General features: G+C 49.2%; 1 protein-coding gene across 2 annotated transcripts in view; it reads right to left on the bottom strand.

The window, feature by feature from the left end:
- Positions 1-23,007, bottom strand: part of ADAMTS17 (ADAM metallopeptidase with thrombospondin type 1 motif 17) — a 398,742-nt gene that overhangs the window by 110,544 nt on the left and 265,191 nt on the right. For both annotated transcript variants that reach the window (XM_070478143.1, XM_070478144.1), the window contains exons 13-14: positions 19,761-19,927; positions 10,575-10,702 (exon numbers count right to left, since the gene is read on the bottom strand). In XM_070478143.1, the coding sequence (XP_070334244.1) occupies positions 10,575-10,702; positions 19,761-19,927 (295 nt within the window). The remainder of the gene's footprint in view (positions 1-10,574; positions 10,703-19,760; positions 19,928-23,007) is intronic.

The following is a 23,007-nucleotide window of genomic DNA, read 5'->3' as shown; positions in this document are numbered from 1 at the left end:
CTTACTATCGTGTCCGAAAATGATATCGTCACTGAATGTATTTCAGTGAAGACTTGAAGATACGCTAAGGGCAAAGCAAACTTGGTCCCCAAATGAAAGAAAACTGAAAAGGGGCAACATTTTTTAAAAAGAAACTCCAATGTGTCCAAAGTTAGTATAAAAACAGCTAGAGGGCAAGAAGATCAGGGGCTTTGGCTGCCAGAGACCCGGCGAGGCGTGAACAGAGTGAATGAAGGGGTGAATTAGTGACGAATGGAGACCCAGACTGGTAAGCAGCATTGACTGTCACACCTTGCCAGGGCAGACCACCCCGTGTGACCTGGAGGGAGGCGAGCTGGACCGTGTGGCAGGAGCTGGCTAGGTTCATGATCTGGACTGCTGGCTAATTCCAGGGAAGATGCTTAATATAAAATTACAGGCAGTAAGAACACAAGAGCCAAGATCCAAAGTTCTCCTCAACTGGCAGCCTCTGTAAGTGCCCTGCGGTCACATCTGTGTGTCACATGTGCACTGCCCAATTTCATGTCTCCTGGCCCAGTTTCATGTCTCCTGTCCCAGAGGCCAACGTCCCAGTCCCCAGCCTGTTTCCAGTACTGCCACAGGGCCAGGACCCCCGAGCTGGCCCTGCACCCTGACCTTTCCCCACGTGGCTTCTCCATCTCCCAGGTACTCTCAGCTCTAGACTCCTCTCGCATTGGTTTCCTATTACTCTTTTAATCACACTGCGGCTCAGCAATAGTGAGTCTCTGATTTGAGCAGGTACCACTGATATCTCAGTCAGGGTGCCTGGATAAAAGTTTTCTAGATACTCTAAGCTAACAGCCCTCTTGGTCTAGACAGCTTTCCCTAGCCCAGCGAAGGCAGCTGACAAACCTAGGGGCACACAGTGAGTGTCTGGCAGGGCCAGGAGCAGTCCTTCACCTCCTGGCCCCAGGCTGGCTGGGTAACCCTGGCGTCCCCAGCCTGGGACTGAGGTCACCGTAAGGCCTTCTGGACAACGTCAGGCCTCTCCCCAAAGCATGCTGGGTTTGTGAGAATTTTGAAATGCTCAGAATAGGGAAGCTGAAAGAACACCAGAAACACTACCTTTGGGAAAAGGAGATGTGGGGGGAGAATCCATGCTGGAATTTCAAAAGGCTACTTGTTGTCTGGCTGAGATCGTGTGTGTGTATGTTTGTGTGTGCGCGTGCGCACATGTGCTCAATCGTTCAGGCTCCTCTGTCCATGGGTTTTCCTGGTAAGACACGGCTAGGAGGCGAAGTCTGCCTTTGAAATTTGCCAGACTAAGAATTCACCTGGATGCAAGACAGACAGGCACGGGAGGAGCTTCCGGGAGGAGCAGGGCAAGGGAAGAAGGGCACTGTTCTCCTGGATGAGCAAACCGCCTTCCCGCCCAAGAGTGCCCGACAGAAGGAAGTTGGTGGGGAGAAGTGAGAATGAGGAAGGGCAGTAGTGCACGTGAACGCTCGCAAAGGCCCTGCATAGCCAGAGCAGCACCAGCTGTCCTCGGGGCCCCCACCCCCAACAGCAGACACTGCCGCTCCAGACAAGCAGAGGCAGGGAGGGGGGCCCACGGTCTCTCTTCACTGTGACGCCCACCATTGCTCCTAAAACATAACGCAAAGAACGTGTGCACGCTTGCTCTGTAGCAGGCCCCCACCGATACTGAGTTAGACCTCATGGGATCCAACGGTTAAGAATATGCAATGTTTGGAATTGATTTCCTTTCTTTCAGGGATGAAGTCACCATCAGTTGGGGGTCTGGTGGAGAGGAGACTGTCCACGGGACTGCGGGGTGCACAGCAGCTTTGAGACACTTGGGTATTGGTATGCTTGGACTGCAAGGAGCCAGCCCTCGCCTCTTTTCTGAGAGTCCAGGTTATTCACAGGTAAGTCCAGGGGCCCACTGTCAGCATCTATTTCTCTCGGGAGGTGGTGTACCATCCTTTCCAAAACATGAGCCCCTGCTTATTTTTTCACTGGGGTGATGACTCTTGAGGGCTGAAATTAGTCTACCAAGATGGTATGCCCTTCCATACAATCCTCACACAGCACCTGCTAAAGGAACACGACCTCCTAGTCCGACCAGCTGTGGTCAATGTCCAGAACAGAGAGATGACCTCCTGGGCCCAGGAACACAAGCTAGCCAGGGGTGGCACGTACTAAACTCCAGCAAGCTGCAGCCACCTGGAGGCCTGGGTAGGTCACCTGCTGCCCAAGGATTTGTGTTGCTGAATTCCCAGGTGAGGCTGCAGGCCCAGGGCCTTGTGGAAGACCACTAGGCTAGGTTTGGAGCTCAGAGAGGGACCTCCTTGGAGACAGCCACTGCTGAGAGACCCCAGCCCTGTGTCCTGAAGAAGTGCCCCTTCCTGTCGGGAAAGGTCCCATGTCTGGAGCTCCCCCTGCAGCTGTGCCCCTGAGCCAAAGCAGTTCTGGGCTGAGGACCCCTCGACGGATGTGGGAGCCTCCCACTGCTTTCAGAAATGGGGCGCACTTACAGTGGTGTTCAGGTCAAGTAAAGAACCTACGGGAAGCTCCATCATGACAGAACGTCTGGTTATAAATCCCAAAACGCCTTCAATGAGGGCCTCACAGATCACCTGGATGCTGGTTTATGGCTGTTCAGAACTTCCAACTCACAGGTCTCCACCCCGGACACAGAGACCCAGATCTGGAACCTTCAACAGCCTTGTTCATGGGACTCACAGTATCTTACGTGTTAAACTTTCAAAGGCTGGATACAGGGGGAAGGTTCTCTGTTATTTTCTCTTCTTCCCTTACCCAGCATTCTGTTTTAATCTTAAAAACTGGCTTCTTTTGTTAAAACTTCACCTTTCAGAACAGAAGTGTCCTCAGACACGACTTCAAGTTGTAGCCAGCTGGCTTCCGGATTAGGGCAAAGCAAGCCGGTGGGTGGGTGGTCAGCTTCTCTTCTGAAAATGCTGTGCTAATGTTGATCGTGAACTGAGGAGAGTTACACATTTGGACATGAGCCTCAGTTTCTCCACTCTAAAAATGAGAGTATTACCCTCAGTCTCTGAGGGTTGCTGCAAAAATGACCTCTGCCCTGGTTGGAGAAACCCAAGCTCACCTCTCAGGCCTGGGTGACAGGTGGGCCCTGTCTGGATGGATGGAGCCTGACCCTAGGCCACCGCCTGCCTTCTAAGGGGCTGGGGACAAGCTCCCCCTCCTCCGATCTGATCAGAGCAGGGCTCAACAGGTAATCGTCATCTCTCTCTTTTCTGCCACAGACTCCCTCCTCTCCAGAAAAGGCAGAGGGCAAGGACAAGGCACGCAGGACTGCATCCTCCCTCTCGGGGGTGAGGCACTCGAGCCATGTGCAGAGGCCCGCGTGCAGGCAGGCTCTCCTGTGATGTCAAGTAGCCCCACCTACAGCAGGTCGTGGTCTGTCCCCGTGGGCTTCTCAGGTCAGGTACAAACAGAGATGTGTGCAGGGTCACCCTGTAAGTTAATTCTTCGGGGCACTCAGGGGCTGGGACAGTTTTGCACGCTGTGCTCTCTGCCTGATATTATTTTGGATGACAACTGCATTTAAAGGCAGGGCATGCAGGGCATGCATGTGTCTGAACAGCAGTGAGCCTGAAAACCAAGGGGCAACAGCCAAACTAATCTGCCAACAGCAGTGTTTTCTCCCTCTGCTACAGAGTAGTGCAAGAAACACATTATATACTTGGAAGAGGCTGGGATTCTCTGCTCCCCCAGCCCACCAGATGCTGACTGTCACAGGAGATTTAATGACTGTGTTTATGAGGTTTGGTGTTCTAGAGAACAAGACGACAAAACCAAAGGGAACTCCAAACAATTCACTCTTGCGTCTTCCCATTTATTCTAGGGATCACTTTTCCACATACACTAGGAAAACCTGCTACCGTTTCTGAGCTTTCAAAGCAGTTCCTAGTCAGCACCTGTTGGTCAGAGCCCTGTTCTGCTGACAAGCCAGGGCGCGTGTGACGCCAAGGGGAGGACACTGTCCAGGGTGTACTTAACCAAAGGTTAAGGATGGTTGGGGCCTGGCAGGAAAGGCACAAGTTTTTTCAGTAAAGACAGTTTCTTGTGAAACATGCAAAAGCCTAGGAGAGCATAAGTGCTCAGTGCTATGTTCTGGAGGAGGGGAAAGGATGGACCATGAACAGCACAGAAGTGAGGAATATCCACTTCAGTGCTGGAAAACCTGGATGCTTTCCCTGGCATCCTGCCCCACTGATGGACGATCACCAGCCACAGATAACCTCCTGGTCACCACATCCACTGACCGTGTCTCCATCCTCATCTTTGGCCCGTCACTCTTTAACATCTGATGCCCCATCTGTGCTGAGCATTGATTCATTCACCCAAAGCACAGTCACATGCCTACCACGTGCCAGACCGGGAACAAAGATGCTAAAACAGAGGCCGAGAAGGGGGTAGGCTCTCATGTGCTTCTCCAGGGCCCCGTGGACAGCTCTGCCCCCTCCTCTCTTGTCCTGGGCGCTCCAGAAGTGGGTAGCTCTTGTGCCCCTTCTGCTCCTGATTTTCTTGGTAATGTCACCTTCTCCTTAAGCCGCAACCATCACTCATGTGCAGACGGCTCTCAGACCTCACACTTGCCCCTGACCCAGGCTCACAGGGGGCTGGTCTGCTGACAATCCTCACTCCCTCTGACTCTCCAGCCAGGACACTGACCTCAGTGTGGCCACCCTGAGGCACCGGCTCCTCCTCTGAAGCTGCCGGCCCCTGACTTCTCAGTTCAGGACACCTCCGCCCGCTCTCCTGGAACTCACAGATGCGGCCACCTCGCCAGCCCCGACCCGAGCCCTCCAGGCCACTTCGGGTCCCCTTCTTGACACACTCACTCAGGTACCGGCTCACGGCTTGCTCCCCCACGACCCCTCCAGTGTCTGCTCCTTGTCCGTGCTCATGGCCACTACCCAGCTGAGGCCTGATTACTCAGCCAAGGGCCAATCACACGGGTTTTCTCTCTTCTGCTCCGGGACTGACCCTCACCGGGGAAGATGAGCAGGTCATGGCTGTGGACCCCACTGCCTGGAGCGCATGCCCGCACTTTCTCCATCTCGTCTGAACCCCTCGGCTGCCCTCCCTCCTCCTCCTGGTGCATGCTGAGTCCAACCGCCTCCAGCCTGCTCCCACGAGCTCCACCGTCAGAAGAAACCCAGAGTCCCACCACCATCAGCCAGGCCCTGCACAGCCCGGAGCCCTGGCGCCTCCCCCCGCCCCGCCCCTGTTTCTGGAACGCCTGGCCTCACCCCTGCCTTCTGCCAGGAGCACTGGCTCCGCCCCACGTCTCCACCAGGCCAGCTCTGTCTCCTCCGAGGGCCCCCCATGCCGCCCACAGCTTACTTTCCATGACCCCACTTCCCTCCTCACGTGGGCCAGACTGCCGGGAAGACCAGGTCTGTGAGTGTACATTTCCTTGTCTGCACCGTGCGTGGGGACAGGGACCCGTGCAGTGCTGCTGAGCACTGCACGCCCAGCTCATGGCCCAGCGCATGGAATGTTCTTTCTGCTCTTTCTAAACCCAGTCTCTCACCGGCTCTTGACCATACCTTGACCTGTGGTCACTAAGGTTTCACGTGAATTGGTCTCATCTTCCCACAGATGGACCATAAGCCCGGGAAAGAGGGCGTCTTATGAACCTACGTTCTTATCCTCACCCCAAACATAGTGGCCTGCATGGTACAGAGCACAGAACACATGCTCAATAAAAGCATGCCAATGCCGACCTCTCATCAAGCTGGGGGAACCGAAGACTTCGGTTTTCAAACCAAGTCCTCGGCCTTCTCTTCTGCACCACCAGCTGGACAGCAGTGACCATTCCCTCAACAGAGTGGTTTCAGTTTCTCATTTTTGAGCTGGGACTTCCTCACACAGATTTCAGCAGTCTTCATTTGTGTTCATGTTCCTGGCTGGGAGGAGAAGCACTTCCTTTCTTCAGCTTGATAGCTATCTTCCAACCACTGCCCCTCTCTCTCTCTGCTGTTAGAGGAACATCACTGACTTCTTACTTTAAATTTAATTGCTGCTTTCAGCCAGCGATGCAGACCCCTGCCTGGCCTCTCCCAGGCTCCTGGGTCGCTCCACCAAGTTCTGCTGGGCTCATCTTCCTCCTTCTCGCCTTCACCCTCATCCTGCTAAACCACACCTCATTTCTTCAAAAGGAAGCATGGAAAATAAAATTTCTGAGTTCTTCCATGTCCCAAAATTATTTCGCCTGCATGCTTGGTTGATCATTTGGCTGCATACAGAATTCTGTAATTATCTCAATTTTTTTGCCAGGGTCAGTTTTCCTGCTTGTTTTTCTTGGTCCTTTCTCATTCCTGCTGCTGGTTTTCTTCAGGGAGCTGGTGATCTCTGGCTGACCACTTGTATTTGAGAATGAGGCACAGATGGCCAAGTGACGGGCCACTTTGGATGCAGGGTGGCAGGCTTCCATTTGGGCCTGGCAGGAAGGAAGCTGGGCTCTGCCCTTAGTCCCAGAGGGTGGGCACTACGCTAGAGCACTGGGGTCCCTTCCCTGCTCCAGCTGTCCTTGAACAGCTTTTCACGCGACTTTGGGGAAAACTTGAAGATAATTCCCTAACAGCTCATCAAGCTCCAAGTGCCAGGCAGGGCAAGGTCACCACTCGAGGCTCATTGTTTTCAGCCAACTTCTCACTTCCACCCTCCATTCCCAAGTCCTAGACTTCCTCAAGCATCTTGCTTTCTTTCTGGTTGTGACTCTCCATCTGTTCCAGCTCTGGTCTCTGTTCCTTCAGTAAAACTTGCATCCACTTCTGCCTTCTTGTCGAAGGATGGCCTCTGCTTCTCTTCACCACCGTGGTGTGTGCTATGCTGCCTTAACCAGGGGGTGAGTGGAGTCCTGGGATGGAAGAGGGGTGACCATGTGGCTGAGTCTACAGGCTTAATCTGAAAGTTGCTATGGGAGGTTAATCAGGAGAAAGGGATGCAGGGTATGACATCAGAGCTGTAAGCACTGCTTTGGATAAAGGTTTGGCACCAATAATCACACACTTGTCAGCTGGAGGGTAAAAGCAGCAACCAGGTGGGCACTGTTGAAACACAGGCCTGCCTGTACATAAACACCCAGGAGGGCTTCCCGCAAGGAGATCCAGCCAGTCCATCCTAAAGGAGCTCAGCCCTGAATATTCACTGGAAGGACTGATGCTGAAGCTGAAACTTCAATACTTTGGCCGCCTAATGCGAAGAACTGACCCACTGGAAAAGACCCTGATGCTGGGCAAGATTGAAGGCAGGAGGAGAAGGGGACGACAGAGGATGAGATGGTTGGATGGCATCACCGACTTGATGGACATGAGCTTGAGCAAGCTCCAGGAGTTGGTGATGGACGGGGAAGCCTGGCGTGCTGCAGTCCATGGGGTTGCAAAGAGTTGGACACAGCTGAGTAACTGAACTGAACTCAACTGAGAGCTTCCTGCATACTTGTGACCCCTTCTTTACACAAGGGGACTCTGAAGTCAGAGTCTCTTATAAATCTCCTAAATCCCACCAGTGATTCTACTTGCCTAATAGAAAACCACTGTACACAAAATGAGGTCAATAAATTCTGGACATTGAAAATGATCCATTGAAATAGGCTCCAGGTTCCAGAATCACTTAAGTCCCTAAGAGCCAGTGACCCACCCAGTCTTCTTTTTTTCTTTGTGAAATGCAGTCACAGACTGTCTGTCCTTCAAGATAGCTCTTTGGAGAACACAGATTATCAGACACCATCCTTTCACTGAAGCAGCTCACAGGCCCTGAAGATGTTTTGCCGTTCATCAAACAAGGGATCCGTACATGAGCTAGGGTCCCAAGGAAATGTGACTGTAATTAGAGTACATTGGCTGCAAGTGTACGTAAGCTGATGAAGCCAAACACATCTGGTCCCAGACGTGTTCAGCTTTTTGACTCACCCCTTACCGGTCAGCAGCTTTGAGGCAAGTTGCACATTAGAGGCATATTAACTTGATTTCTTTGCTTCTGGAGGCCAACAGGAGGAATCATTAATGATGGGACTCCTGATTTATAGGGACTTGCTGAAAAATAGACAATGTTTGTGTTTCTTCCCCCAATTCACTCCCACTTTTATGAGTGCTGTTAAGTTTCATTTTAGCATGTTAAGTAATTTGTGACTCACTAAAATGAAACTCAACTTGGTCCTCATAAAACAGAGTAAAATGGTATTTCCATGTTTCACGTCATGGTTTGAATCAGCCTGCTATTTGGAGCTCAGTGGGATCTTCTCGAAAGGCCATTGTGGAGCCTCTTGTCCCTGCCATTCCCCATGTTTCTCAGAATTTCCCAGAACTTCCGCTACCATAAAATAGCAAAAGTTAGAGCTGCTGAGAACAGCGGGAAAAGCTAACAAGTAAACCACAGCAACACTTCCGTAGTGCTGTCTTACATAAAGTATGGAAGAGTTCGACCTTTTATCCACTATAATTAGGTGATGGCATCGACGAACAGGTCAGACCCTCTGCTCACAAACTCCCTGAGGTTTCTTTTTATTAATACTACTCTTCTTCTCTTTAACCAACATTCCTTGCCTGACTCATTTACAAGGACCACAGAAATCCAGAACTTTCCACTTTGGCAATCACTGTAACTAAGCATAAATACTATATTTGTATTTCATTTCTTACAGTCTTACTTAAACATGCTCAATGGTATTATAAAACTTCATTAACTCTGACATTACTAATTTGAATTTCTGTGAGTATTAAGTTAACCATGGGCCAAAGTTAACCTTCACAGCTTCCCTCTGAAGAATGAGCACTATTAGAAAAATTACAGATGGGATTTAATTTCCTTCAGAAAGCCAGTTTCTCTCATGAGGTGCTTGCTGGTAGGTGCTGATGCCACCTGCTAGGACAGTGGCCTTCTGCTAGGACTGGGGGCTGCCTGGAGGCAGTGGGTCACTGGGGGGCATCCACGTAGAGGTGATGGTACTTCCAAAAACAGGCATGGGTCTCCCCACTGTCAGGGTGAGGCTCCAAGGATCACGAACCCCATCCGCTATAGAGCACCGTGAAGGGGCCACTGTCTGCACCTCTGTGCTCCTCCGCGTCCCTGCCTGGAGGGGCTGAGCTTGGTTAGTGCTAGGTGAGTAAATATAATGATGGAGATGGTGGAAGAGCCATTTGAGATGGACTCGGAGGTGGTAACGGGACAGAGGTGGGAACAGAAAGGCAAGTGTACATGTCGTCCCTGTCACACTCAAGTGCAGGCCAGGCTCTGGCTCAGTGGTGCCCTGATGACCACAGACTTAAAGCTATTAGAATACCTAGAGTGGCCTCATGAACGCCCAGCTGTACTCACGAAAGGGCTGAGAGTTTTGCTGTCATGGCATAGGGGAGCCTCTCTAATTGAAAAGGCTGCCGTAAGAACTAAGGTCATGGGAAGGCCACACTGGACTGCCTAGAGCTGAACTCATGAATGGCCGTTTAACATGGACCCTGCTGGCCAGAAAATGTCAGGATGCTTAGAATTGTTTCCACATTGGTAAGAACACTGCAGAAAATGCTGCTGAGAGGCTGGAGGTGGCTCAGCTGGGGCTGCTTTAAAGAACACAAGTGCTTTTAACTTGGGATATGTTTGCTAAAGGAACATACGTACTTGGGCCGCACTGTGGCCCCTGCAAGTGCATGTTGTAATTTAGGACAGAAACAAATCTTGCACTTGACTTGTTAGCAGGTTTACCGAGAAGCAGAACCATCGGCAATTTCTCATTCTGATAATGATAAGATCCTGGTTCACACTGTCTGAGGCTCTGTACATTCTTTGCTAAAACAGGCAGCCCTAAGGGCCCATCACCCCTCCTTCCCTGGGAGGGTGCCTGGCCAAGGCTCTTGGGCACCAAATATCTATTGTCCCCACGTATTCGTATTTGATAACAGAGCCATGCAGTGCCAAAGGAGTCTGGACATTGTCAAGCTTTTCCCTGAAAAATTCCAGTCTTGGACTAGTTTGGACTTTGCAAGGGGAAAAAAATCCACTATGGTTAAAATGATTGGCCATCCTCTCTCCTCTCTTTTTGCCTTCTTAAATGACATCTTTCATCACGCTAATGAATCACAGACATCAAACACCAGGATGGGTTTGTGGATTATATTCCAGTGGGTGGAGCCCCAAAGCCAGGCATATTCACCTCCCTAGGTACCACCTGCGAAGGCATCAGCTCAGTTGTACTGTATCTTTGATAGCTAAACAAGCAAAGCTTGCCCCCAAACACATCATATGCATCCTCCAGTCACCAAGTAGCCTGCCTGCCCTCCCCTTTGCCATGGTGCCCAGAGTCACTCTAAGACATTTGCGGCGACCACGTTGCCCCTGCTCTTTCAGCACCTCAACTCTTGGTTGGCCCACAGGTGGGCCTCACACTCAGTCACTGCTGAGGGAGGGAGGGGTGCCAGGCTGCAGGAGGCACCACCACCCGTGGGATGCCTTCTTGAGAAAGTCCACTCACCCAGGCCTTCTGAGGCCTCTGCCACCCGAGCTCCCCCTGGAGGGAGCCTGCCCTCCAAAACCCTGCCAAGGACACAAGGAAAACACATCACCTGGCACCTGCCATGCACGCAGAGATCCGTCTCGTAGGGCCCGCAGGGCGTGCCGTCCAGGACTCTATCGGCCACCAGCAGTGGGGACTCCTTCCCGAGGGGTGAGCAGTAGAGTTCACATGGCTTATCTGAGGAGGGAAAGGGGTGGACATTGACGTGGGTAGGGTCTTGGGGGCCAGGTGGGATGCATGATGCTTGCAGGCGCAGGCCAGACCAGGAGATGAAAAGTCTGGGGTCACAGGTACAGGACACATGCTTTACCCACCCCTTGGAACACATGACCCAGAACATGGAGAAAGAAACTCCTCTGACTTGGGTGACAGGCAGGCAGGTGAGAGCTCTGTGGGCTTTTCTTCACTTTGTTTTCTTTATCCTTTGCAAAGATACAGTATTTCTGTTTCCTTAAAGTACTAAAAATACAAGGCTGAACAAACATTTTGTCCAGTGCTAACTTCTAAGCAAGTTGAATATGTACCAAGGGTGGGCCTGGGGTGGAGAAGGGGGAGGAGGCGGCCTCCCAGCGAGGGGAGCAGCCCTGGAGTGTCTCCAGAGTAGCGGCTTTTGCTGAAGTTTTAGTGCTCCTCAGCCACTGGGGAAAAGCTGCAGGGCTGTGCGTTGCAGCAAGAAGGTCCTGGAAGAAATGGTATAGGAATAAGAAACAGAAAGGGGACACATCAGTCTCTAGGACAACTTGTAAGAGCCATTTCCCCAGGCACGATGGAAATCCTGATTTCTGCTGCTGCTGCTGGAACCAGATGGGCTCCCAGAACATGCCATGATCTCACACCTTTACCTAGATTGTTCTCTCTGCCTGGAAATTCCTCCACTCACTTAGCTTTCTGGAATATTTCTGGCACCCCGGAAGCTTCTACTCCAGAGCCGTCTCTTCTCGTGCCACTTCTGACTTGCAATTTCCACCTGCACTTTGCACACACCTCCATTACAGCCCTCAAATCCTACTGTCTTGGATTTCTTATAAGGTGAGTCCTTTTGCTACAGAAGTTTGAAGGGGGTGGATTGCAAATTACCTTTAGATGAAAGAACTGATGGAAATTGGAGCCCTTGGAGGACAAGGAGTCAAACTTTCATCTTTGGTCAGTCCCAGGATCTGCCTCACAGAAGGACTTGGTAAATATTTTCATCTTATGGTATGAACTTCAAAATCAGTTTGTTGATAGCCCCAAAATAACCTGCTGGTATTTTGACCAGGATTACTCAATCTATAGATCAAATTGGAAAGAACTGAGATTTTGATATCTTTCCACCGACATGGAATATTTCCCCATTTATATAGTTGTTTTATTTCATTCATCAGAGTTTTATAGCTTTCCTCATACAGATCTTATACATATTTGTTAGATTTAAACCTGATTATTTCATTTTGGGGGTGCTAATGTAAACAACACTGTGTTTTTATTTTAAGAATTCCAGTAGTGTTCTTTTTACTTCTTGGCTGTGAGGCACGGCATGCAGGATCTTAGTTCTTTGACCAGGGATTGGACCCATGCCCCCTATAGTGGAAGCAGAGTCTTAACCACTAGACTGCCAAGAAAGTCCCTGGCATTGTGTTTTTAATTTCAAACTCCACATGCTCATTGCTATTATATAGGGAAGTGACTGACTTTTGTACATGCTGTGTCCTGCAACCTTGTTACAATCCAGGAGGTTTTTAGTTTTCTGTTGATTCATTTGGATTTTCTACAGAGATTATTATGCCATCTGCAAACAAAGATATTTTTCCCCAGCAAAGATAGTTTTCTTTTCCCCCAATCTGTGTACCTTTTACTTCCTTTTCTTGTCTTATTGCATTAGCTAGGACATCCAGTAAGCTAGGACTTACATTGTTATAAGTATGCAAAGTAACAATGCTTCATTTAATAAATATGGATGGAGGACCTCTCTCACACAAGGCACTGTTTGAAGTAGGGAAAAGAGGACTTAAAAAAACAATAATACAATGGATTTTGTTCTTTTGTAGGTAATTGAAAAAGATAAATGCACTGTTTTCTCTCTCTGTCACCTAATTCTAACACAGTTTGTATGATTATTTTACAAAGGAACTTTCAGAGAGAGGAATGCCAACATCTTTGTGTTGTTTCTGCCAAGTCTTTTATCTCCACTATGAGCCTTCCCCAGGAGGACCTTCTGGTGGCCTCGGATAAACAAAGGCAGGGGTAAAACAAAAGGCTTCTGGAGCTGGCATGGCCTCAGTTTAGACTTTGACATCCTAGCTGGAGAGGTCTTGTCAGAGCAGACATGTTGCCTCACCCAGGTTCTGCAGCTTTTGAGATGCGGTGACATTCACTAAACTGCCACTGTGTTCAGCAGCTTTCCATTGAGCTCGTCTCCCACACAGTGCTACTGACCAACATGTCCACTGGGAATCTTGTCTTAGAATGCTAGAAAGAAGCTATAGGGGTAGAGTACAGGTGTTCAACTTGGCTGTTCCAGTTAGTTGTGGAGGAGGGGGGCGAGAATCAACTGTGAAGGGTAGTTTCCCAAGTAAGCAAAGTAACAGTGCTTCATTTAATAAATGTGGATGGAGGACCTCTCTCACACAAGGCACTGTTCTGGCACTGCTTGGGAAAGAAAGATGAATCATGCATGCTTTTCAAGGCCCTGGTGGTCTTGTGGACAAGTGAACAGCAAACTCTGGATGAGGCAGACTGTGAAAATACTCAGAGGTCTGATCTGAGCTGTCAAGAGGACAGGCATACTGGAAGGAATGATCCATTCCCCCAGGTGGCAGGCTGGGGTCAGCTGTCCCTTCATTTAGATGAAATAACCCAAGATGAAGGTCAATGAAAGAACGATGGGAGACTGAAATGTAAACTGAGATCAGGTTCTGGGAGGTTAATTTGACAAGAATTTTGGGGTGCTCTTTGGGACCCTGAGGTTTCCTATAAGCATGTCGGGGAGCCGCTGGGAGAGAGGCAACACAGAGTCCCAATCTTGAATGGATGGATATACCTTCTCCACATATTAGGCTTCCTCTAGTGTTTCATTTTAAGGATGGATCCCTTGGCCAAAGCAGTTTCAAAATGAAGGATTACATTTAAACTGCAGAGCTGCCTCAATATCTGCAGTAACTGAGCTTTGAGGAGATTCATTCAACTACAGTAATAATGACAATGGTGATGATGATGATAAAATCATAAATAACATTATTTGCTCTGTGTCATGCAGCATGCTAAGCAGTGTCTATGCATTTCAGGAGGGTGTTGTCATCATTCCTCCTTACAGCTGAGCATGTGAGGCTCAGAGAATATGTGTGGCTACCCAGAGCCCCTTGACAGGCAGGGCCAGACCCTGGTTCATCACTGTTTTCCTTCTGAATTGAGAACTCTGGGAGTCAAAGGTACCAAAGACACCATGCTGAAAACAAACCTCCACTTTTATGAACTTCTCTGGCTTCTGAGTATACACTGTGATTTAGGCAGAAATGAAAATGGGATTTGGGTAGAAAAATAGAGGCTCTCTGAGGTAAGTTAGAAAGACCAGACTTGAAAGGGATGAAGATGGTCTACCCGGGTTCTTTGATGTGAACATCAGGTAAGTAGAGACTCTGCAAATCAGGGGACCCCAACCTCAGATGGAGGGATTCTGACATGAACCCAGGCAAGAAGGTACACTCAGCTCTACTCTTCCACCTGCAGACACTGTCCTTCATGGCTTGGGCAGTCTGGAGAGCCTCAAGCCCCACAACAGAGCCCAGAGGTAACACTTCCTTCCCCTGCTCAGCTGGAACTCACTCCCTCTGTCCATCTCCTTTTCCAAGGATTCTCCTCAGAAATTAGGGCACCCCACACCTCTAGGAAGGTACAGCAGTATGTCCCAAAGGGACACAGGATAAACTTTATAAAACTTGAGCATCTCAGAACCTCTCAAAATTCTCTGAATATTCCCCTCTGAGCTGCCCTGGCTGGGCAATTAATTTCCTGATAAATAACATGAGGTGTTGGGTTTCAACTTTGGGCAGTATCAACACTCTTACATTCTCAGTTGTATGTGCTATGCTTAGTCGCTCAGTCGTGTCCGATTCTTTGTGGCCCCACGGACTATAGCCCGCCAGGCTCCTCTGTCCATGGGGATTCTCCAGGCAAGAATACCGGAGTGGGTTGCCATGCCCTCCTCCAGGGGATCTTCACTACCCAGGGACTGAACCCAGGTCTCCCACATTGCAGGCAGATTCTTTACTGTCTGAGCCACCAGGAAAGCCCTCAGTTGTATAGGGGGAGGTAAAATCTTCTTAAAAGTTATATAATCATATACCCTAAGGAGAGAAGCTTGGAACATCCCTCTTGCCTGGCTGATGTGTGCCAAGATGAAATCTGAATTGAAGCTGTTTGGGATCAGTTCAGTTCAGTCGCTCAGTCATGTCTGACTCATTGTGACCCCATGGACTGCAGCACACCAGGTCTCCCTGTCCATCACCAACTCCTGGAGCTTACTCAAACTCACGTCCATTGAGTCGATGATGCCATCCAACCATCTCGTCCTCTGTCATCCCCTTCTCCTTCTCTCAGTCTGTTTAGGGTGGGTCCCAGCTTTCCACTGGTTCACCTGTTGTCAGGACTTACACTTGATGGGGAAGCCGCAAACAGGGAAGGTGAGACAGGCCTGGGGGCTTGAGAGCCATACCACCGCATCTGCTTGATGGAGGCTTGGAGGACTTGCCCTGGTGCTCTGGGGCCAGGAGGGTGAAGAGGACACTTGTGGTTCTTTGTGCTTTTGTCGTTCTCTCTCTGCCAGTAGTTACAAAGTCTTACTAAGGTGGAGACTAGTTAACTTTGAGCCCATCATAGCTGCTCACCCCAGTCCTGCCTGGCCCTCTGTGGGGTATCCATGCTGAGCAGGCTGCTCGGCTCCCTATCTCCAAAACTGCCCACCATGTCCCACAGCCAGGCCTCAGCTGATTGGACCGGCAGTGGCCACTTGACTGCAGCTAGACCATTCAGAGTCTTTTTCCCCACCACAGCCTCATAGCCAGGCCTCAAGGGGCCTAAGTTGATTGGACCAAGAATGGCCACCTGACCACAGCTAGACTAATCAAAGTCTCTCTCCTGGAAAATCAGCACTGAAAGTCAGATCAGTTCAGTCCCTCAATCATGTCCAACTCTTTGCGACCCCATGGACTGCAGCATGCCAAGCTTCCCTGTCCATCACCAACTCCCGGAGCCTACTCAAAACTCATGTCCATTGCGTCGGTAATGCCATGCAACCATCTCATCCTCTGTCATCCCCTTCTCCTCCTGCCTTCAATCTTGCCCAGCATCAGGGTCTTTCCCAATGAATCAGCTCTTCGCATCAGGTGGCCAAAGTACTGGAGCTTCAGTTTCAGCTGAAACTCAGGTACAAAGGTTATTCCAATGAATATTCAGGTAGAGAGGTTATACATGTTCAAGGTTGATGGAGCTCTAAGAAGTCTACATTCCCTCATCCACAATTCAGAAATCCAGAATCTCTGAAAGCTGCAGGCATTGTTTTTTTTAAACATTTACGGCAGACACAAAAGGCTGCAAAACTAGCCTTGACTGACATGAGGCTGCTGGTAGTATGCAGTAACACACTTAAACACTGTTCCCCAGCAACCTGGAGGTGTCCATGTGTCTGACTGAGGGGTGCTTCCCAGGACCCCACTGAGATATTAAGTAATACATGATTGATATATGGTTGGTATTCTTCTAACAGCTGAAGTACTCTGATCTCCCAACCACATCTGACCCCACAGGATCTGGAAACAGGAGGAGAACTTAATAAAAGGTGCTGTGGGCTGCCCATGAGCCTGCTTGTGGACAAGCTGTGAGAAAGTCAGTCTGCAGCAGGGGCAGGAAGACATGGCTCACAAACGCAAGCTGAACATGGACAGAAAGTCCTGACATCTCCAGAGACCCTGGCCCCAGAACTTCCTCCTACTCCTGGCTCTGGGGATCTGTGAGACACCCTGCATCTCTGCAACCACTCTTTTTTTTTCATTAAGCAATTCTAGCTCCCAGCATGGTCAAGCTGGAGTGAGAGAGCCCTGACCATCGGACCTTCCATCCCCTGGGAGGCTCAGATCCACAGTGGGTCCTGCCATGTCGCAGACAGTGAGCTCAAAAAGCACCTCCACATCTAGACAGGGCCTTTGCCATGGCCTCTGACACTTCAGTGGGCATGTGGCCTGCTGGCCTGGGCAGGGAGGACTAACCTCTTGAAGGTTTCCACTTCAACGAGATTCCACGGGGAAGGCAGAAAAGGGGTGGGTTTGGCAACAGGCCACCTCACTGGGTTTCTGTCTAAAGGCTTTTCCACTTAGAAATATTTTCTAAGGAGAGTCTTTGTCTTCTTTTGGAGGTGGTATGAATTTGTGGTCCTGAGCCCTCCCTTGGAAAATCTACCTCTGCAAGAATTCTTTTTTTTTTTTTTCAATAAGAGAAAAAAGAAAAAAAAAAATATAGCTTCCCCTTTCTTGAACTGTGCGTCACTCGCCAAAGAATTCCACAGCGATAGCAATGCTATGAATGGGGCAGTCATAATGGGCTTCAGAAGAGCCCAGAGCCCAACCACAGGAATCGTTCCTCTCACGGCTGAGCTAGAATTGTTCCTTTTATAAACAGAGTTGTGAGGGGAACACTTATAATCTGTATTCTCCCCCTACCTTCTGAATTGACCATTTATTATTTTGCTTTTTATCCTTGTGAAACACTCCTTTAAAAAAAAAAAAAAGCTGGCTTCTGTTTCTATTTGAGAAGGAAATGAAACCAAATATGCAAGAAGACTTGACCATTCCACCCCCGAGGGGGATGGGTCAAGCTACCCTGGCAAAGCCCTGAACTTGAGGTCTTTCCTTCAAAGGCAGAGTGCTCACCGCCTTATCACAGAGGGCTGCACTTTCCAGATCAAAGGCAGTGGCACTCTGGCTGTAACTATTCATTGCTTTGGCAGAAACAGAAAGTGAGTGGGTCAACACACATTCTGAACCCAGCCAGCTTCCCCAGATAGCTGTACTTGGAGGCTTCCTTGAAGGGGGCTCTCTGGGCAGACATCAGCCTCAGCCACTGTGATGATAAGGAACCTAGCGGCTCAGTGATCCAAAAGCGGTTACAAGGAAAACAGAAGTTTAATCTGGACTTGGAGAAATCTATGGAAAAATAGACATTTCAGTGGGATTTCTGCATTGAATAAATGAGGCAGGAAAACTGAAAACTGGAGTGAGAGACCAAGGAATGAATAACAAGACCGTGCACATGGCCGAGGGGAAATGAGAGTGAGGCACGTCTGTCCAGACCTGACCTCGTCTCTCTCCCAAGATGAGGGAGAGGACAGGCAAGGGACCCGAACCTATCCATCTGGGAGTCTGGGGATGGGGCTGAAGGGGTGGAAATGCGCTGGAAGCACGGCAGCCCCTGCCGGCACTCCCTCCCTCCCGAGTACAGTGTCTGGGATGTCTAGAAGCCTCGAGCGTCTTCCTGCATCAGACGGATGCCCAGGCAGAGTTGTGAGGCTCTTGTGAGCCTCGGCCTCCAGCTGCCTGTCCCACTTTGCGGAGCACGGGTCTCCTCTCTCCCTAGTCCGCAGGGAAAGTGGAGAGTATGAAGGCTCCATCCCCCTGGGAGTCTGCTGGTTATGTGACAGGGCGGCCACAGTCACACAGCTCCCAAAGGTGGTGGTCTTTGTGAAAAAGGAAAATGTCTGAAGGACTTCCCAATGCTTTAAAATGAACCCATTGCCGATTGAGTTGATGTTCCCTGGGATGGTTTAGAATATTCCATCTCAGTTTGAAGGAAGCTAATGGGTCATGGGTCAGGTTGTTGGGTTAAAAGCTATAGGTCTGGGTCCACTTTTCCCTGAACCGCCTGGGCCTACCCCCAACACAGTTATGCACACGAGCGTGTAACAGAGTGTAGATTTCAGAGGTTCTTCACATGACAGTGAAGAAACCTAAGTCCTGAGACAGGAACCTCATTTTCCTGCAAAATACTTCAGAGACTGTGTAAAAATCAGGCCTAGTTGCCTGAGTTCTTACCAAAGCTCCTCACTCGGTATTCAAGAACTTTCTTTTTCTTACTCAAGTACCAGAAGCCAGCTGGTTACTTTCTGAGTCAGCAGCTCCTCCAGAACTGGGGTCAGCTCCCTCCCAGCTCCTTATCAGCTGCCGAAGCTAAGAAACGTCACATAACCTGTAACCTCTCACCTTCCGCATGGCTTGTTTTGCACATTCAATGAGATGATGCATGCAGAGCTAACTTGAGCCTGGCACGTGGTATGCTCCATAAACAGGACCATGCTGTCATCATTGTAACGCACTCTTGCTTTCTGAAGATGAACAGAATCTTAAGAATGAAAAAACCCTCCAATAGGCCCTGGGATATCCTCGTGGACAATAAACAAACATCACAAATTCTATAGACATGATACTCCACCTAGAATTTTATCAGTCACTGGAAATGCTTGCAATGGCCCAGGGGGCAGAGTCTCTTGATTTGAGAGAAAACTGTAGGAAAGAAAAGATGACCTGTGCTTACTGTCATCTTCACCAAGCTATAAACTGTCCTCGAACAAAACAAAAACACAGATACAGTGAATAGAGTAGTGGCTACCAGCAGGGAAGGGGGGTAGGGGGAAGGTAAAGAGGGTCAACTGTATGGTGACAGATGGAAATTTAACTTCTCGTGAGGAGCACACTGTAGCGTATACATGAGTGAAAAATATAGTGTTGCATATGTGACATTTACATAATGTTATAAACCAATGTTACTTCAGTTAAAAAAAACAAAACTTTTTCCCAACACTCCAGTCAAGGAGTAAGAGCCAGCTCAAGATGAACCAAGTAAAGATTGCAAGAAAGCATCACCAGTGGAAAGAGAAATAGCAGACACACAAACCCACTGTCCTGCTCCTACAGAGCTGTGCTCTCAGGGTCGGCCTGTGCCTGGCAGCGCAGGGCACTGGACGGCAGGCTGCCAGCACACCCGGGCAGGAGAGATCAGGTCTGCGGCCTGCCTCATGGCTGTTTGGGAAATCTCACCAAGCTGGGTCATCCAAGTTCAACCCACGGCTCAAGAAGTGGGTCCACAGCTGAGTCGGGCAGGACTGGATGGATTTTGGGGGTGGGGATGCCTATGGGTTCTCCCAGGAGGTGTTTATGGCGCTGGGGGAAGGGAGAGGGAAGCTCCCCTGAAAGGATGTGCCATGTGCCTTTACCGTCAACCACCACTGCGGTGAGCAGGCCCTTCTTCTTGCTGCTCAGCCGGTCGTGCGTCTGGCACTGCTGGTCACGGAAGCTGGGCAGGCCCTTGGGACAGGGCAGGTTCTCGCAGACTGTGTGCTCCACACTGGCGCCCAGGCAGTGCGTGCCTCCTGGTCCTGGGCTAGAAGGAAGAGAAGGGCTCACGTTAACCAGACGGGCCGCAGAAACAGCAGGGGGCTCACGGGTGGCTTCTCTTTCCAGGAGGGGGAGGGGCAGGCAGGGTTTCCAAAGCAGCACCCCCTCTCCTCTTCCACACTCTCTCTCAGCAATCCCAGCCCCACAGTGACGGCATGTTCAGTAAGCCATGAGAAAAACGCATCCAAGAACTGTAAATCAAGGTCATCTGGAAATAGGATACGGGATGGATCAGTTCAGCAAGATCCCAGAATTGTCTTTCATCTGAACTTAAAACTTGACCATCTGTAACACTGAAAACCCCAAGGGGAATTTTTGGCGTGTGTGGGTTTTTTGGGGGTTTTTTCTTCTACGGAATGAAGACCTTTAAATGGCTGCTAGCTATACTTCAGAGGTTTCACTAAGTTATACTAAGTTTCACATTGAGTAAATAAATAGCTCTCATTTACTCTATAATGAAAAGAATCAGAAGTATTAATTCACTGGTTCATGGGCTCTGGGTAGAGACCAGCCAGATCCCAGCTCTGCATCCTTTACCAGACAAACGTGAGACCACACATGCTTAAGATTGCAGTCTTGGTTCCTCGATGCTCTGTGCTGAAACTGGGACTTTAACCAGTTCTGCAGACCCAGATGTGTCCTGGGGCCAGTCTACACACAGGAAGGACGCTGGGGAGCAGCAGGACCCTGGCCCGGCTGGCTGAAGCTGGCCCCGCCCAGCTCTTCTGCAAGGCTCCGGTGTCCTCATAGGACTCCACAGGGGCCACCTCAATGGTGCTCTTCACTTCCACAATGCCGAGAACATCATGATGGGGTAAGACTGCCTCCCCCATTCCCTGGGCACGTTTTTTACTGAAATCAGCGCAAATCACAGCTGCTCTGCTCAATGACTTTTCACAAACTGTAAAGTCCTATTAGCAAGGTGACATTCTGACACCCTAACCATTTCATTTTGAATATTTCTTTCCCACTCTTTGCCATTTCTTGTCTTCACACTGTAAGACCACCCTGTGATCACTGCCTTATAGAAGAGATACGACAGTGGAAGACGGCAAAAGTCTTCAGGCTTTTGTGAAACAAAAATCTACACCAGGAATCCACAAAATTTCTCTGCAAAGGGCCAGACAGTCAATTTTTATGGATTTATGGGCCATGCAAGTACTCAACTCTGCCACTATAGCACCAAAGACAATGTATAAACAAAAGGGTGTGGCTGTGTGCCAATAAAACTTTATTTACAAAACCCAGTGGTGGGCCAGACTTGGCCCATAGGCCATAGCTAGCCAGCCCATGGTCTACATAAACGTGTTTGAGGAAACACCTGCAATAGGAGGAAAGGTGTGTTCATTCCTCCATGCCCACCTCAAACACACCAGACAACATCTCTCTTGCCCTAAAGTGGAGGCAGCCTTGAGAGATGACATATGCTAATGGTTCCACAAAGGGTTCTGAGTTTTGATCTCAAAGGCCAGACAAGACCTTGCACTTCTTCAGGCTGTTCCCCAGCACAGAGAAACTTTTCAACAGGGAACAGTAAAACCTCTCTAAGGCTTATGAAATCTGAGAAGAGAGGGATCCTTTGTTCTTCTTTCCGCCCAGAGTACCAGGGAGGCAGCTAGAGCTCAGGAAAAATGACTACATGACATGTTTAGGTAGATGGAGCCTCAAACCACCTCCCCAGCAGCCCCAGGCTGAAGTGTGTGTAGATGAATGTATTTCTGTGCCACAAACCATGGTGTGGAAGGAACAGAGAGGGGCTTGCCCTGATGAACCGTGTGGACCTGCAGGAAGGACATCTTGTCTGCAACAGGTGAGCTGCACATCCCACGGCTGGGACCAGAAGGCAGAGATACTCTAGGGTAAGAAGCTGTGGGTTGAACTGTGTCCTTTCTAAAATTCATGTGCTGCAGTCTTAACCCTCAGAGCATCAGAATACTTGAAAATAGGACCACTGCAGACATAAGTAGTTAAGATGTGATCATACCAGAGTAGATTAAGTTCCTAATGCAGTATGACTGGTATTATTATAAAAAGGGGGCAATCTGAAGACAGACACCCACAAGGAGAATGCCATGTGAAGATGAAGACGGAGATCAGGGTGATGTCTCTACACTCTTTGGAATGCCAAAGACTGCCAGTAAACCACCAGATTCTCCCTTACTACCCTCAGAAGGAGCCAAGTCTTCCATACCTGATCTTGGACTTCTAGCCTTCAGAATTGTGAAGATAAATCTCTGTTACTTATGTATACTACCAGTTAGAGGGTTGTTACAGCAGCCCTAGAGATGAATAAACCAGACATCACAGTAACCAGATGCATCCTCAACTGAACTTAGATGCAAACTCAGGAAAAACAGGGCAAAAACTCTTGAAGTGATTAGGAATCCAACATGGACTAGAATGGAGTTAAGAAACACAAATTAGGTTGACTGCTAAAAAACACTAAAAGAAGCTACATTTTTTATATACCTTCCTTAGGGTGTGGACCGAGAATTGCACATGTCATGTAATTAACTTCTGGAATTGTAATTAAGCTTCATTCTATTTTTCTCCATCAGTTGATTTTTCCAGATTTATGTCTGACTGACCCTCATATACGAACTACCTTTACACCTCACAGCAGGTAGGTGGAGAGATCAGATGTGACAGAAGAGAGCTCCTGGATCCTGCAGCAAGCGAGCCTGGAAGGGGGCAGCCCATGTGATACTACATGTGCCTTAGAGGGTTTCCCTCTGGAATTCTGTTTATCTTGTTTCTTCTCCATATCTGATCTTCTCTTACAGGGAAGTCTGCTTTCAGCTCCCACCTGGCTTACTGCGCCCCATCTTCCCCACTCCCCCACCCCTAACTCATTAGGTCCATATCATTACTGTCCTTTATTGTGCCCATCTTTGCATGAAAAGTTCCCTTGGTATCTCTAATTTTCCTGAAGAGATCTCTAGTCTTTCCTATTCTATTGTTTTTCTCTATTTCTTTGCATTAATCACTGTATGCATGTCAAGAAGCAACAGTTAGAACTGGACATGGAACAATAGACTGGTTCCAAATTGGGAAGGGAGTACATCA

The sequence above is a fragment of the Odocoileus virginianus genome, chromosome 16 (assembly GCF_023699985.2).
Source record: "Odocoileus virginianus isolate 20LAN1187 ecotype Illinois chromosome 16, Ovbor_1.2, whole genome shotgun sequence".
Classification (NCBI taxonomy): domain Eukaryota; kingdom Metazoa; phylum Chordata; class Mammalia; order Artiodactyla; family Cervidae; genus Odocoileus; species Odocoileus virginianus.
Note: the sequence above shows the minus strand (reverse complement) of the source record. Positions and strands in the feature narration are given on the sequence as shown.